Source organism: Chelonoidis abingdonii, chromosome 13 (assembly GCF_003597395.2).
Source record: "Chelonoidis abingdonii isolate Lonesome George chromosome 13, CheloAbing_2.0, whole genome shotgun sequence".
NCBI classification, from domain to species: domain Eukaryota; kingdom Metazoa; phylum Chordata; order Testudines; family Testudinidae; genus Chelonoidis; species Chelonoidis abingdonii.
Genome location: NC_133781.1, coordinates 18,972,511 through 18,987,465, shown reverse-complemented (window position 1 = coordinate 18,987,465; position 14,955 = coordinate 18,972,511). Strand labels below are relative to the sequence as shown.

Sequence of the window (14,955 nt, the reverse complement as noted above, 5' to 3'; positions counted from 1 at the left end):
CCCACGCCACAAACTAGGCAGAGACTGAGCTGGAAAAGATGCTTTGATAGTGAGACATAGGAATTGCCAAGTTGGATCAGATGTGAAGCCCGTCTCGCCCAGTCTCCTGTCTTCAGAAAAAGGTGCAAAAAACCCAACCCCACTAGAGCAGATGTGAGATCTGTTTCCTCCCCCAGTGTTGGATTTCTTTCTGATCCTTTTTAGTTAGAGACTGGCTTTAGCCTTGAAACATGAGCTTTAATGTCCCTTCAAAAATGTACATTTGCATTTGTTGTTCTAGCGCTGCTGGGTATTCATGACATTCACACAACTGCCCAGTCTCTGAACCAGACTCCTTTCTGTGAGGTGGAGCTGTTTCTCTTTGCAGGTGGGGCTTTGGGGATGGCAGCCCAGATGTGGAGAGCCTGCTGTCTCCCCCCTACGATTCTCAGCTGTCACGTCCAGATCCACAGGGAGAGAGGGTCCAGGTGCTGGCCAGAGTAACCCACATGTACACTCAACCAGGTAAGAAAGGGGCTGATGGTGAGGGATCAGCTTGGCTCAGAAGGGCTCTTAGTCCATGTGCTGGAGAGGGAGAGAGAATGGGAAAGGAAGACAGAAGGATAATGGGAGAGAGACACTGTCACAATTATTGTTCAAATGAGTACAGAGGAACAGCCTGAGCACAATGAGAATGACACATTGTCTCTCTAGGTACAAGAGTCCTAGAAACCCTGGTTCCTTCCCACAATGCCTTTCTTCCTGCTTCCACAGGTGACTACTCAGTGACCGCAGAGGCCATCAACAAATACAATCGAGTGGAGCAGGTGGCTAAAGTCCGTGCGGTCTGCCCCATAGCTTCCGTGACCATTCTGGTGACTCCAGCCTCCCCGCTGGTGAACGAAGTGACAAAGTTCAAGGCGTTACCCCGCCCTTCTCCCTATGGCATTGTTTACTCCTGGAACTTCAATGATGGATCTCCCACGCAGGAGGGAGTGAATTCGCTGGTACACCATCGCTTTGAGAAGAGCGGGGTTTACAACGTGATGCTGCGGGCCAACAACAACCTCAGTGAGGTGCCATCTGACGTGGCTGTGATGGTCAGTGAAGGTGTTGCGGGTCTCCGCATGGTGGCCAGCGGACCTACTGAGCTGGGTGCAGCCACAGTTGTCAATGCTGCGTTGGCCTCTGGCACAGATGTCCTGTGGACTTTTAACATGGGGGACGGGTTCGTCTACAGCAACCTGAATCTAAGCTTTGTCTCTCACACCTTCGCCAAAGAAGGCAACTACACGGTGACAGTGATGGCTCACAATGCCGCCACCTCTACCTGTGTCTCCACCATTGCAGAGGTTTATCGGCTTCAAATCACCAAGATCCTAGCACCCATCTGTCTCTCCAGTGGGGAACAGACTCCCTTCCAAGCAGTGGTAACGGGGCCAAGCAAAGGAGTTCAGTTCTGCTGGGATTTCCAAGATGGCAACCCCCCTGCTGTTGGGGTCGGAGACCCCACGGTCTTTCACAGCTACCCAGTAGCGGGGAGCTACAAGCTGAACCTGACTGTACGTGGAACAGTAAGCACAACCTCTTGCCAACTGGCCATCTGCGTAGAGGATCGGATCCGCTCGGTTAAGCTGACAGCACCGACGCTGGCTTTAGCTTTAGGGGAACCCACGTGTTTCCAGGCTGAGGTGGTTCCAGTGCCAGACCCCCAGCACCAATATCAGTACCACTGGGATTTTGATGTTGGTGAGGACCCAGTGACCTCAGGGTCTCCAGAAATCACATTCACCTATCTGGAGGGAGGATCATACCGGGTGACGGTCACTGTGTGGAACATGGTGAGCCGGCATAATGCCTCAGCAGATATCCTGGCTCAGAGGGTGATTGGCACCATCTCCATTCTCCACAGCGGTGAAACGGAGAGCTTTCTGGCACTGGGTACCTCCTACCTCTTTACAGCTGAGGTCCCCTGGGACAGTGCAGCCACCTTCCTGTGGAACTTTGGAGACCATTCTCCCCCACAAGTAGGTCAGAGCACCTTCCACACCTACCACACAGCCGGAGACATCACGGTCACCGTGACCGGAGAGAACCAGGTCAGCCGTAGAAACGCCTCGCTTGACGTTACGGTCCTGGCCCCCGTGCAGCTGCTGGCTCTGAGCACTGAGAGGCCCGTCTGTGAAGTCAGGCAGGAGGTTGCCTTCCACGCCTCTCTGGCGGCAGGAGACCAGGTGCGCTACCTCTGGGCTATTGGACAGCCACGTAGCTTTCACCAGGGGCCCGCCACTTTCTCCCACACCTTCCCTGCCGGCGGTGTCTTCGTGGTTTTTGTCACAGCTGAGAATGCAGTGAGCACAGAGAAGGCGAACATCACTATTGAGGTCCAGGAGCGAGCCCAGGGGGTTCAGATCCACAGCAGGAACGTGGTGCAGGGCAGGTACCTGGCATCTGCTGAGCCCTTTATGCTGAATGCCAAAGTTACCCAGGGCTCCAACATCACCTTCCGCTGGGTGATTTCTCAAGGTCTGCACCGAGTGTTCACTGCAACAGGACAGTCGCTCACTTACTGTTACAATGCGAGTGGGGAGCTGCTGGTGGAGGTGAGAGCTGGGAACGTGCTGGGAGAGGCATCTGCTGGTCTTGCACTGCAGGTGGTGGAGAGAGCCTGCGGTGTGAAGGTCCAGGCAGCCAGTGACAGTGTGGCTGTGGGAAAGCCAGTGAACCTGTCTGTCTCTGTGGCCTCTGGGACTGATTTGCTCTATTCCTGGCACATTGAGGAACATGCCCAGCTCCTGCTCACCACCTCCTCCTCTCTGTCCTATGCTTACTCCACCCTGGGCTCCAAGCTGGTGTTCGTCACCGTCTCCAACGTCCTCGGTTCCAGCAACGGCTCCACAGAGCTGAGAGTCCAGGAGCCTGTTTCCAGGGTGAGCTTCGCAGTGGAAGGAAGCTCTCCCCCCTTCTTTCTGATGTCAGACACCTCTAGGCAGCTCTGGGGCTCGGTGGCTGCAGGCTCTGATGTCGCATGGGAGTGGCAGTTGCGGGGGAAGGAGAAGCAGCAGCTCTTCCATGGACAGAACATCTCCTGCGAATTCAGTGCGGCTGGAGTCTACCAGGTGGACCTCCGAGCCTGGAATGATGTCAGCGAGGACACAGTCCAGCATCCCATGGTCGTCCAAGACCCCGTGGCCGGGCTGGCTGTGGAAGTGGACAGGCAGGACGTGTGCACCGACGACAGGGTAGTCTTCATGCTGCACGCCCAGAGGGGCACAAATGTGAGCTATGCTCTCACCGTCCCCTCTTTGGGGCTCAGTCTGGATGTCCGCGGAGGAACACATCACTTCTCTTTCCCAACAGCGGGTTCTCATCAGGTGCTGGCATTGGCCTCCAACAATGTCAGCACTCAGCTAGTCTCTGTTGTGGTGCAGGTGCTGGAGAAGGTTCGGGGGCTGCACATCCCCAATTGCTGCCCAGCCATCATGGAGTCCAACAAGGAGCTGGCACTCATGGCCCAGGTGCGAGCCGGGGAGAATGTCACCTTCTTCTGGATCTTTCACCTCCCTGGGCACCCTGCATATGAAGCAGCAGGCCAGCAGGTTGGGTATGTGCCACCCGGAGCAGGTAACCTGACCATTCACGTAGAGGCCAGTAACCCGTTCTGTGCTGCATCTCTGACGGTGACCGTGGCCCTGCAGGTGCCCATAAAGGCAGCCACCTTGTCCAGCAATGGGACTGGGGCTTTCCTCAATCAGACAGTGGCATTTGATGTGGTGGTCATGGGTGGCAGCGATTTCCACTCCGAGTGGAAGTTCGGGGACTCGGAGGCGACCTTTGCCGGCAGCAGGGACGAGAGGATGTTTCATCATTATGGCCATGCTGGGGATTTCTTAGTGGAGGTGAAGATCTACAATGAAGTCAGTTTTGTCCTGGTGCAGACAACAGTCACCGTGCGGGAGCTGGGGTGTGACAGCCCCATGGTGAGGCTGGTGGAGCCGCCCTCCTCTGTCCCCAGATCCCTCACCAGCTACTTTGAGGCCAGCATAGACCTGAAGGGCTGCACGGCCTACAAGGCCCTGTATCTCTGGGAGGTGTTCAGCAGCCCCAGCTGTGAGCAGCTGGCTGAGGCCGACCAGGTGCCCCTGCAGCACGCAGACCTGCTCACCCCGTCACTCACGCTCCCCAAGCTTTCACTGGACATCGGCACCCACTGCCTGCGCTTCACTGCCTCTCTCCAGCACACCCCTCTGACCCAGACACTTTCCCTGCTCATCACCGTCATCCCCAGCAAGTTGGTTCCCGTCATCCGAGGCGGGTCATGGAGGAGCTGGTCTGCTCAGCTGGACCTGGTTCTGGATGGCAGTGGGTCGTACGACCCCGACGTGGGGACGGCCGCAGACTCTTCCCTGGAATATTACTGGGACTGTGAGGTAACAAAGGGAACCCAGAAGGAGTGCCTGTCCCACTCACCCCAGCTCGCCTGTGGGAGGGGCTGGGGCTCTGAGTGCCCTGGGGAAGATGGGGTTGGATCAGACTCTAGGGGAGGGCAGATGCCATCTTTGGAGGATGCTGTGTAATTCCAGATCCCCCCACCTCGGTCCCATGGCCGCCCCCACTGATCACTCAATCCGCAGCCTGCTGTCCAGGGTCTGTCCTCTCTCTGGGACAGGGACAGATAGCCAAGGAGTGACTTAACCAGATCTCTCTGTGTGTCTCCCGCTCAGAATGTGTCCTCGCCGTGGTGTGCCCCACCTCACCTGCAGGGCGGTGCCAGCGTCACCATTCCCCACACTGTGCTCTGCAGAGGCACTGGCTATCGCTTCATTCTCACAGTGAAGAAGCTGGGGAAGGATCCAGTCTCCATGGCCCAGATGGTGAGCTTTCAGTGGGGAGGGGAGCCCCAGGAGGGTGGTCAGTCTGGGGAAGGAGGCTGAGGGACCAGACCCTCAGTCTCACTGGGCACAGAGCCAGCCCAGACTAGGAGGCAGTTGTTCCCTTCTCAGCAGGAACGTGTGGGCCATGACCCCTCGCTAAGCCTTGGGGCAGCACAAGGAATGGAGTTACGGCTTGGAAGCATGTGGATTGGTCCATGTGCCTTCAGTGCTGGGCAGATACCAGCCAGGATCTGTGTGGTTGTGCTGCCGCCCTGGCGCCTGCTGCCTGACCCCAGCCCCAGTGCATGGGCCTTGTGTCTCCTTTTTTGGGTGCCAGGCACCCTCACCTGTCACCAAGGGCTCACTTCCTGTGTACCAGGGGCTTGTCCCCTCTATTACATTAGGACTGCTCCATTTCCACAGAGGTGTACATCAGGGGAGGGCTGTTTTCCTGTGTAGTTTGAATCTGATCCTGCCATCTGCCTGCAGGTTTGGATTGAGCCCGGCCAGATCCTGCCCATGACCATTGAGTGCCGTTCTTGCAGCGCCCTGTCGAGCTATGAAATCAGCAGAAGCGTCCACGTCACTCTGGCCGGACAGTGCCAGAGCTGTGACAACAGGACCATGGTGAGACTTGCTTTGCTGATGCATGAAAAATCCAGTACAGAGATACTTGTACTTTGCTCACACACCCAGCTCCTGCCGCTTGGGAGGAGATTTGGTGGTTTGACTTTAGCGCGCATCCCAGTGGAGAGATCCTCGCTCTCCAAACGCTGCTCTCCTGCCACCCCCTCTCCTAGCCCCAAAAATACCCACAGCCTCACAGTGCTGCTTTGAGATTTCACTTACAAGTAACCCTGCGCTGACCGGAATAGCCAGCTGGGATCCTGAGGGTGGGACCTCAGCTGATCTGTGGAGCTTGAGGGAATGTGGACTCTGATTTGCTGTATTCTGTGGGCCCCGGTCCATGAGGAAAGGGGGTGTTACTGGGGAAGGGGTGCTGGGAGATGACTCAGAGAGGGTAAATCTTACAGCAGAAGGAATGAGTTGAGTGACTGGAGCAGAAGACTGAAAGGCAGGACTGCTGGGTTTTAGTCCTGAGTCTCCAAGTGACCTTGGTCCAGTAATTTAACCTCTCTTTCCCTCAGTTTCCCCATCTGTAATTTTAGGGATAATTACTGTGTGCTGTGAGACTCCGTGCATTGGGATTTGTCAGCTCTGTGAAAGGCTCGGATGATGGGCACTACAGAAGTGCTAGCCTGATTCTCTGGGCGCTCCTCTTGGGCTGCTCTCTCACCACGTCCCTCTCTTTGACCCTTGCAGTACAAATGGACGGCTCAGAGTTCAGACGGACAAAATTTGACCCTGAACCATGTGACCACCTCCACGGGGGACTCAAACCGGGACCTGGTGATCAGACAAGGGGTCCTGCGGGATGGGGTGAATTACTCTTTCACATTGTCAGCCTCCCAGCCTGGAGGGGAGCTGCAGGGGGGATCCAGCATCACTCTGACCCCCAACAACCCGCCCAGGGGAGGGGTCTGCACCCTGACACCCGAACACCACCTCTACCTCCTGGAGACTCTGGTCTCATACCAGTGCACAGGTAACTCTGCCGGGACATCCTTTGGGCAGCTGTTCCCCACACTCACAGGGCAGAAGTTGGTCATTTGGACACCAAAGAGTACACAGTGCCATCGAAAAGGGAGATCCCAGCCCAGTGCAATGTACATGGGAGGGTGAGAGGGATATTCAATCCCTGTCCCCTCTCCCCAGTACAAAGCCTCCCAGGGTGGGAGTAAATGGACATGCTGACGATGCACCTGACCTGCCTAACTATGTGACTATGGCAAGATGTGGATCTGGGTTCTGTGCTTATAGTAATAGATAGTCTGGTTTACAAGGGCAACGATAGGGAGGTGACAGTCTCTGGGGCTGGCTGCCAGCCTTCTGCCCTCACCCTTTTAAGCCAGGTGATTTTGACATTTTCTCAGTGCTCCGTATTGCAACATATGTTAGCAGTAGCTGCAGAGCCAGACTCAGCACTGGGAACACCAGGGAGGCCTGAGGCTGAGAGTCTTGCCAAGAGAGGAGGGAGGAATCAGTTGCGCTGCGGGCCGGGTGATTTGGCAGGTTGCACATTCGACCATGGCCTGAAGATGCTCAAGAGGCAGTGACTGGGTGGGTGCCCGTATTCTGGACTCCCACCTAAGTCACACTTGCTCTCCCTCCGTCTATGTCTCCGTTCCATGCTCTCTCAGGCTGGGTGGATGAAGACAGCAGCCCTGTGCAGCTGATTTACACTCTGATTGCTGAACAGTGTTCCCCCGACGGCAGGCACTGCCAGCACTTCTGCCTCTACCGAGGGATCAAATCTTCCTTCAGCACCTTCCTCCCTGCGGCCATAGGCGGCAGCCGCACCACTGTCAACGTCCTAGTGGAGCTGGAAGACTCGCAGGGGGCGAAGACTCTGGCCCTGAATCGGTGAGCATGGGCAGATCCAGGATGGGCGTGCACGAGGAGATGAGCCTGGCCGGTGTTCGGCACATGCATGCGTCCTGGAAACTGAACGATCAAAGAGGCAACCAGTGGTGTCTTTGGACCATGCTTCGAATTCGAATGTGGCTCCAGTGACAGGTCCAAAGCTCCCACTGTCCCCGGCTGCTGGGAGGAATGAAGCCCTTCAACTTGGCTGGGATAACTTTAATTCCTTTGATCCTTCCAGGACCCTGACTCTCGCCATGCCGGTGCTCCCGGCGGGCTTCCCGACTGTCACCAGCTGGCTGAAGAACAAGAGCCAATCAGAACTGTGGGGTGTGGTCCAGCAGGGCAACCCTCAGGAGGTGATCCCATACTCCCTGGCCCTCATCACAGTACTGAATCAGGTAAGGGCTCGGCTGCGGTAGCCCCTTCGTCCCTGACACGTGTGCACACACACACCCCCCACATCCTTGACCTTCGCATATGCATACAAACACACGCGCATGAACATGCGTGCACACGCCCACCCTCTCTCCCAGAAGTGCCTCACTCACGAGTGCTTGTGTGTGTGTGCATGTGTGTGTGTGCACCAGAACTCGGGCAGCCAGGGCAATGAGGAGGAGCTGAGGGACCGGATCTCCATCCGCAGCAACGTCACCGCAGCCCTGGCCTCCCTCAATATCTCCAGTGTGAAGGAGGTTGCCCAGCTGAGCGCGGCGCTGCAGCAATGTGTGGTAGGACGAGGCTCTTACCTCTTTTCCCCTGGCCTGTCACTCCCGTGGTGGCAGACAGGCTCCTTGCTTTGAAGAAAGCCCCATCTCGTCATCCAAAGAGCCCTTCCTTGCCTTGCAGTCTGCTTCCATTTTCCCATGCACCAGACTGAAAACCTGCCCCTTTGGGTGGGTGTGAATAGCCCTTTTGATCCCCCCCATGCCCTGTGCTCACAAATCCCCCAGGCTATGGGGCTCTTTGTTGTGGGGACGGGGCCTCCTCTGGGACAGTTGCCTAAGGAATGGGCCGAGAGGGAATCTGGGAGCCCAGTGCCCCTCAAACTCCTCCCACTGGGGTGAAAGAGCAGGGGGCAGAAGAAGAGGGACAAGAGAGTATGTGGTGATGGCTCCTGCTGCCTGGGTCAGTGGAGAGAGGCCTGGGAGACACAGAAGTGAGCACGTCCTGTGGGTGCCCTGGTGCAGGGAGGGTGGCCTGGAAAGGGTTATAGGGACAGGGAGGGGCACTCTCTCTCAATGCCGCTCCAGATTAGACGGAAGACGGGAGGAGTGGAGTGGAGTGGAGTGGGGAGGTTAGCAGGTCTTGGATGGCTGTGGCGGTGACGGAGAGTGGGAGTCAAGGGAGAGCAAAGTCTGCAGGATATAGCTGGGATGGGGGGAGAGTGAGGTGCGAAAGGCTGAGGCAGGTAGGACAGTGTGACCCGGGGGGCCCCCTTTCCCATCCTCAGGCATTCCCAGGAGAGCTCAACCTTGAAAGCCAGGCCAGGACCTTGGCAGCAGCCCAGAGAATGATCGAAGTCATCAGCTCGGAGACAGAGGAGGGTCATGAGACACCCACCTCTGCTGGCAACAGCATCCTGGGGATTCTGGGTAAGCAATGAGCCACCCCAGTGTGATAGGGTGGGACTGGGACATGGGAGGCAGCAGGGCCGTATCCCTGGGAGCTGCAATCCATAACTCTGCCCTCTTGCCACCGACTCCCCCAGTGTCTTGGGCACCTCTCTGACTCGGCAGCCAGTAGCAGCCCAACTCTAAGTGCCACAGTCCGGCTCAGTGAGCTTGGGTGCGGCAGAGAACACAGCAGCCTTCTGCTCCCCGGACTGTCATTCTCAGCAGCCTTGCCAGGCCTGAGGTGAAGTCTGACACGAAGGGGCTCAGTGCTCCTGGTGGGGCTGTTGCCCTAATGAAGGGAGATGGGAGGACAGGAACGGGGGAAGCAGCAGGACTCTAACTGAGGGGTGTGAAATCTTTCCCAGGGAGCACATTATCAGCACTGGACACAGCCCCCCACCCACCTCTGTCTGGGGCCTCTGGTCTCAGCACAGCCTTGACCGCCTTCAACCTCACCCGTGCCCTGATGAAATCCCTGATGAGGTCCCGGGTCCTGAATGAGGAGACCTTGTTGCTGTCTGTCTCAGAGATCCGCATGCAGGGCAAGAGGGCCAACTCCCCGAACCTGCTGTGCCTGGCGCCCTCTGAGCGGTGTCTCTTCTCCGTGCCCAGCACGGCGGCCAGGCAGCTGGCGGGGAGTCAGGAGGTGGTGCAGGTGCTTATGGACATCTCCGTCAACCCCTTCCCATTCAACTACTACGCCAACTCCTCCATCTCCACCCGCCTGGCACTGCTGGAGTTCACCACTTCTGGAGGGGTGCCCATCCCAGTCTCCAACCTGTCCGGGGAGATGGCTATCGGGCTGAGGCTGCCAACTGGGCAGCAGGAGCAGCAGAGCTCCCCTCCGACACTCATCCTCCTCCCTCCTGGGGAATCGGTCAACTTCACAGTGAGGGCCTTGGCGGGGAGCCGTGCCAAGGGGGTGCACATCCGTGTTGGCGTCACCATGCAGGAGGGTGAGTCGTTAGCAGGAGACAGAGCTGCTCGTGGTCTGAGATGGGCAGAGCTTTGCCCAGCTTGTGGGGTGGGGAGGTTTGATGCGGATTAGCGCTGGGGTTTCCTCGCCCTCTTGTGTAGAAAGACCATGACTCTCAGCTATGGTGTGAGGGATAACAGGGATCCGAGGGATCGCCAGAGATGCTCCATGAGCTGCCCTTTAGGACTCATAGATCCTGTTTGTAGGTCACCACTAGGGGGCGACATAGCCACAAATCCTGGAACAAGCCTGATTCCATCAGCAGAGGGCAGGGGTACACCTGTTCACATACGCGCATGACCTCTGGTGCGTGCCGGAGTGCAAATGGAGGCTACAAGTGACGAGTTGATGACTCGCAGTCAGCTCAGTTCGCTGCTTTCTCTGTACCACAAACCCACGATTCTCATCCGGGTGAAGGAAGTGACCCTTCCAGATCAGATCCTCTTCCTTGCTGCTGTGCCCTTTTGAAGCACGGATTCCCCATGCCCAGGTAAATACGTGCCAGACCTGGCTGAATGTTGCAAACTGGAAGTGGCTGTCCATCTCCTTACAGGTTTTGACCCTAGCCAGGAGAGAGAGCCCTCGATCCATTTCTACGGGCACTACACTCCGGTTCCCAATGAGTTCCACTATGCCTGGAAGGAAGAAATGATCTTTGACAACCTGCAAGGAGGCAGCAGCAGGGAGGTCACCATCTTGCTTTCATCTCCGTGAGTGTCCATTCATCCACTGTGCTGGGATTTGCAGGTTCCTTCCTACAGCATTGCTCCCTGGGGTTTGAGGGCAGGAGGGGGAATAATGGGTGTCAGTGAGAAACAGGTGATTCCTGCAGTGCCTCACCAACACCGCATCAGAGCCTGTCTTCTCAAGGGGATGAGCACAGGGAGTGCAGTGACCCAGTCAAGGGCAGAAAAGAAAATCCATTCCCTGTGCAAAAAGACACTGCTTCTCCGGAGATCTTTTCTCTCCGGGAAGGATTAGGGTATTTGGGGGCTAGGAGAGAGGAGAAGATCTGTAGTTCTTAGCCACTACAGAGCAACATCCTAAGTGCACACAGCTGTGATGTCGCTTTGCTTGGGTTGCACGGTGTGCCCCTTTTCACTGGCTTTGTGGAGCTTGAGGACGGGGTTTAAGGGGCCCTGTGCAAAGTCAGGTGTGGGGTTGGGGGGAAGGCAGATGCCCAAGTGTGGTACATTTGGGTTGTGGTGGGGACCAGTCAGGGTGCCTGGCATTGCTGCAGGGAGACATCAGCAGGGCTTGGAGGAGATCAAAGTGCTGCCATTGGCCAGGACTGGGGTAGCCTGGCAGCTGGATCAGGGGCTTTTCGCTTGGGGTTTGGAGGTGCAGGACGGAAGTCAGAAGGTTGGATCTCTGTGTTAACGTTTGCTAGCCAGGCCAGCAGGCTGGGGAGCTCACAGGCACAGCAGGCAGGGAAAGTGTGATCATAGCATGGGGTCGGTGTGGGACCCCATGCAGCCCCACACATGGAGTATGGCTGGGGCCAGCCCTGCTGGAGGGACTTGCCTGATTGTAGCCCAGTGTCCTGGCCGAACCCTGCCCTGGAGATCTACGTTGTGCCGCCTTCCTCCTGCTGTTTGCGTTAAATACACTGCCCTTCACTTCCTGTCCTAAACTGTGTATCTGTCATGCTAAACAGTGGCTGCATCCCACCCCAGCGGAGGCTGCACTTCAGTGGTGTGTAAAGTCTGTAAGGGGGGCGCTGGCATCCTTTGTGGAGTGGTGCTACTGAACCGTAAGCTCACCTCTGTGCTGTCCCCGCTCCCTTCCAGCCACAGCTTCAACGGGACGCTCCGGGACTATCACGTCAACATCACCAACCGCTTCTCCCAGGCGCCCGTCAGCGCTGCGGTCACAGTCTTTGCCAGCCTGTGCCAGTACTTCCACTTCCCCAGCATGCAGTGGAGCACAGAGGGCCTGAGGCCGACGGCCGCCACCAGCCGGAAGGAGATTGTGTGCCTGACGGAACATCTCACTGTCTTCGGAGCTAGTCTCTTTGTGCCTCCTCACAGCATCCTCTTCCTGCCCCCGGTAAGCCGGGCCTGGCCATCTGGGCATGCAAGGAGGAGATGGTTGGTTACTGTCCCTGTCAGTGTAATGGGAACAGCTGGCATCTTGGCCAACACCGAGGGACCTCCAGAGCTAAAGCTGCACTGCTGCAGCTTGAGCTGATGAGCTAGGCTCGGGCTGTCACAGCTCCTATCCTCTGTGACTATGAAGGGGCGCATGTAACACATGCGGACCAGTGATTGAATTAGCAGCAGCCTGAGACCCTCTGCCTGCAGAACACCCTTCAAGGGCAGTGGGGACTCCCTGTGCAAAGAGCCAGTGGCAGGAGTTGGGCTGTAGAAGCAGGAAGCCTGGTCTCCACACTGCACACTCAATGATCAATTGAGCCTTATTGAGCGTGCTGTCCTGTAACTGTCTGCTCACTTCCCAGTGCGGAAGGACCCGGCTCACCTGGGTCTAGAACTGGTGTGTGTAGCGGGGTGAAATTCTCCCCTGTGCAGAGGAGACTAGACACCACCTGAGCCCACGTATGCCCTGATTTGAAGGCTTCAGTGACTTAAATGGTCACAGCCATAACAGGTCTTAGGCTGTGATGTCCACACCCTGGTGAATTTCTGCACCAAAGAGAGGGAGCGGGGAGATGATGAAGGGAAAGCAAGACCCCTTAGCTAATTGATCAGTGGCTGGATCCTGGCTAGATCTGCCATTTTCGCACCCCAGGACTAAAGAGAGAGACCAATTCTGTTGCTACCAGGTTCAGGTTCAAAGTCAGTTTGGTCTGTTGGGGAATAACGAGTCTCCTATTTGATCACATCACCTTCAGAAAGGTGCATTACCAGATCTGTTTGGGTAGCCTCGGCTGCTCTGGGGTGGTGTTTTAGGATCGGAGTTCCCCACTGCCTCATAGAATATCAGGGTTGGACGGGACCTCAGGAGGTCATCTAGTCCAACCCCCTGCTCAAAGCAGGACAAATCCCCAGACAGATTTTTGCCCAGATCCCTAAATGGCCCCCTTAAGGATTGAACTCACAACCCTGGGTTTAGCAGGCCAATGCTCAAACCACTGAGCTATCCCTCCCCCCAGGAGCTTCTGTTTCCAAGTAGAATGAGCTGCTCTCTCGTGGTCAAAGGTAGGAACTTGGAGGAAATATTCCTTCCTGGTCCTTCGGGGTTGTTTTCCTTTTAGTGCTCCCAGCATACCAGATCTCCCTCTAACAGGGAGGGAGGATCCGCAGGATCCACAGCTGCTCCATTCATTAATTAATCGGAAGACGTTTGAGTGCCCAGATGCCAGGATGATGGGCACATCAAAATTACTGTAATGACAACGAGGGAAGCACTGATGCTTCCTGCCCCTTGTGTCTCCACGGGTGGATGGGTGGGTAGCACCCGATGGAGCCCCCCTCCGCCTGCTTCTACCCTCACCTGTGTTGGGGTTTCAGAGCAAGCGCGCCAGGCAGGCTCCGCTGGTGGTGATTACCTGCTGTGTGCTCTTCACCATCTACCTGGGGATGGTGCTGGTCGCCCACAAGCTGGATGACATCGACATCACCCGAGTGGGCATTGTCCCTCGCTGTGGCCAGCCCGGACGGTACAAGTACTGGGTAACAGTGAAGACTGGCTGGAAAAGAGGATCAGGTAGAGTGGCGGGCGAGAGCTGGCAGCCCATTCTGCTCCCATCAAGAGCCAGGTTGCAGGGGTTTGGGAGGAGCTACGTGAACCCCTGGAGCAGGAGACCCTGACGTAGAAAGCTTCTGGAGAGCAGGGGTTGCTCTGCATGCTCTATTGTTCCAGCCTAGCAGCATCGGTCTCTTGATGGAGCTGTGTGTGTGTAAAGCCCAGGACAGAATGGAGCTGCAGCTTGAATTCCTCCTTCGCCCCAGGAGTGGTGGGCTGTCTCTGGAGCCAGGGCAGGGTTTGTTGGTGGAGCTGGGTATGGTGCCCATAGGGGGATAGAAAGGAAAGGGGATGCCCAGGGTAGAATGAATTTGGAGACGATACATTTCCCCAATGCCGTTCGAGTTTGCTCCTCTTTCAGGCAGCTAGACCAATGTCCCTCTCCCACCCTGCCTTCAGCATCACTTCTGGAGGCATCCAGTGGTGTGCACTTAAAGGCCGAAACATCTGTTGTGTTGGCCATTGGCAGCCGAGTTGGGTTGTGGGGGCACAAGGCTGGTGAATTCTGCTGGGGACAATAGACACAACGTCGGCGATCACGTTACACGTCTCTTCTAGGTACCACTGCCCACGTAGGGATCAGCTTATATGGGCTGAACAAAAGTGGCTCTCGCCACCTGGACAAGGGCTGGGCCTTCCAGAGAAACAGCCAGGATATTTTCCAGGTGGAGACTGATGCAAACCTGGGAGAAATCTGGAAGATCCGCATCTGGCATGACAACACTGGTATGGCACACAGCACAGGGGTTATGTTTCTATAAGGAAAATCTAGATCATTGGATGTCAAGTTGCTTCCTGTGCTTCCGCTGCATCACAGCTCCAGCATGCAGGTGTGATGCACTCACTCCATGGGTGAGACAGACTTGCTGCAGGAGCACCCTGCGTGCTGACGTAGGACTTCAGGTGCAGCGCACACCCCGGCCATGGATTTCTCCGCATAAACTCTTGTGCTGCTCTTGATCAGGAGCTGGCGTGTTCTGGGGCCAATGGGACATGTAGCCGCTTTATATGTCATTAACGTTTCATTAGTAGTGATTAACTCTGTTAATTTGCAAACTAGCCTTTATGTCCAAGGGCACCATTTTCCCCAAGTGCCTAGAGATTTGTGCCCTTAAATGACCCTGATGTTTGGAAGCGCTGAGCACCCGCCTTAAGGGGTCTCCAATGGGATGCCCCAAATCTCAAGTCACTGCTAAAAATCTTGGCCACCCCAACTATAAGGGGCCAGATCCTCAGCTAGTGTCAATCAATGTAGTTCTATTGACTTCAGGAGCGCTGTGCTGATTTCCACCAGCTGAGGGGCTGACCCAGTAAAGTTTCC

At 56.3% G+C, this 14,955-nt stretch overlaps 2 protein-coding genes across 2 annotated transcripts in view; both read left to right on the top strand.

Moving 5' to 3' along the window:
- Nucleotides 1–14,955, top strand: part of TMEM104 (transmembrane protein 104) — a 152,772-nt gene that overhangs the window by 42,097 nt on the left and 95,720 nt on the right. The window lies entirely within an intron of this gene.
- LOC116827507 (polycystin-1-like) overlaps nucleotides 1–14,955 on the top strand; it is a 52,010-nt gene that overhangs the window by 14,424 nt on the left and 22,631 nt on the right. The window contains exons 10-23 of the mRNA XM_032785086.2: nucleotides 368–504; nucleotides 754–4,409; nucleotides 4,704–4,853; nucleotides 5,343–5,480; nucleotides 6,177–6,459; nucleotides 7,115–7,337; nucleotides 7,579–7,738; nucleotides 7,928–8,068; nucleotides 8,791–8,932; nucleotides 9,319–9,909; nucleotides 10,483–10,639; nucleotides 11,720–11,978; nucleotides 13,400–13,595; nucleotides 14,193–14,360. Coding sequence (XP_032640977.2) covers nucleotides 368–504; nucleotides 754–4,409; nucleotides 4,704–4,853; nucleotides 5,343–5,480; nucleotides 6,177–6,459; nucleotides 7,115–7,337; nucleotides 7,579–7,738; nucleotides 7,928–8,068; nucleotides 8,791–8,932; nucleotides 9,319–9,909; nucleotides 10,483–10,639; nucleotides 11,720–11,978; nucleotides 13,400–13,595; nucleotides 14,193–14,360 — 6,401 coding nt within the window. The remainder of the gene's footprint in view (nucleotides 1–367; nucleotides 505–753; nucleotides 4,410–4,703; nucleotides 4,854–5,342; nucleotides 5,481–6,176; nucleotides 6,460–7,114; nucleotides 7,338–7,578; nucleotides 7,739–7,927; nucleotides 8,069–8,790; nucleotides 8,933–9,318; nucleotides 9,910–10,482; nucleotides 10,640–11,719; nucleotides 11,979–13,399; nucleotides 13,596–14,192; nucleotides 14,361–14,955) is intronic.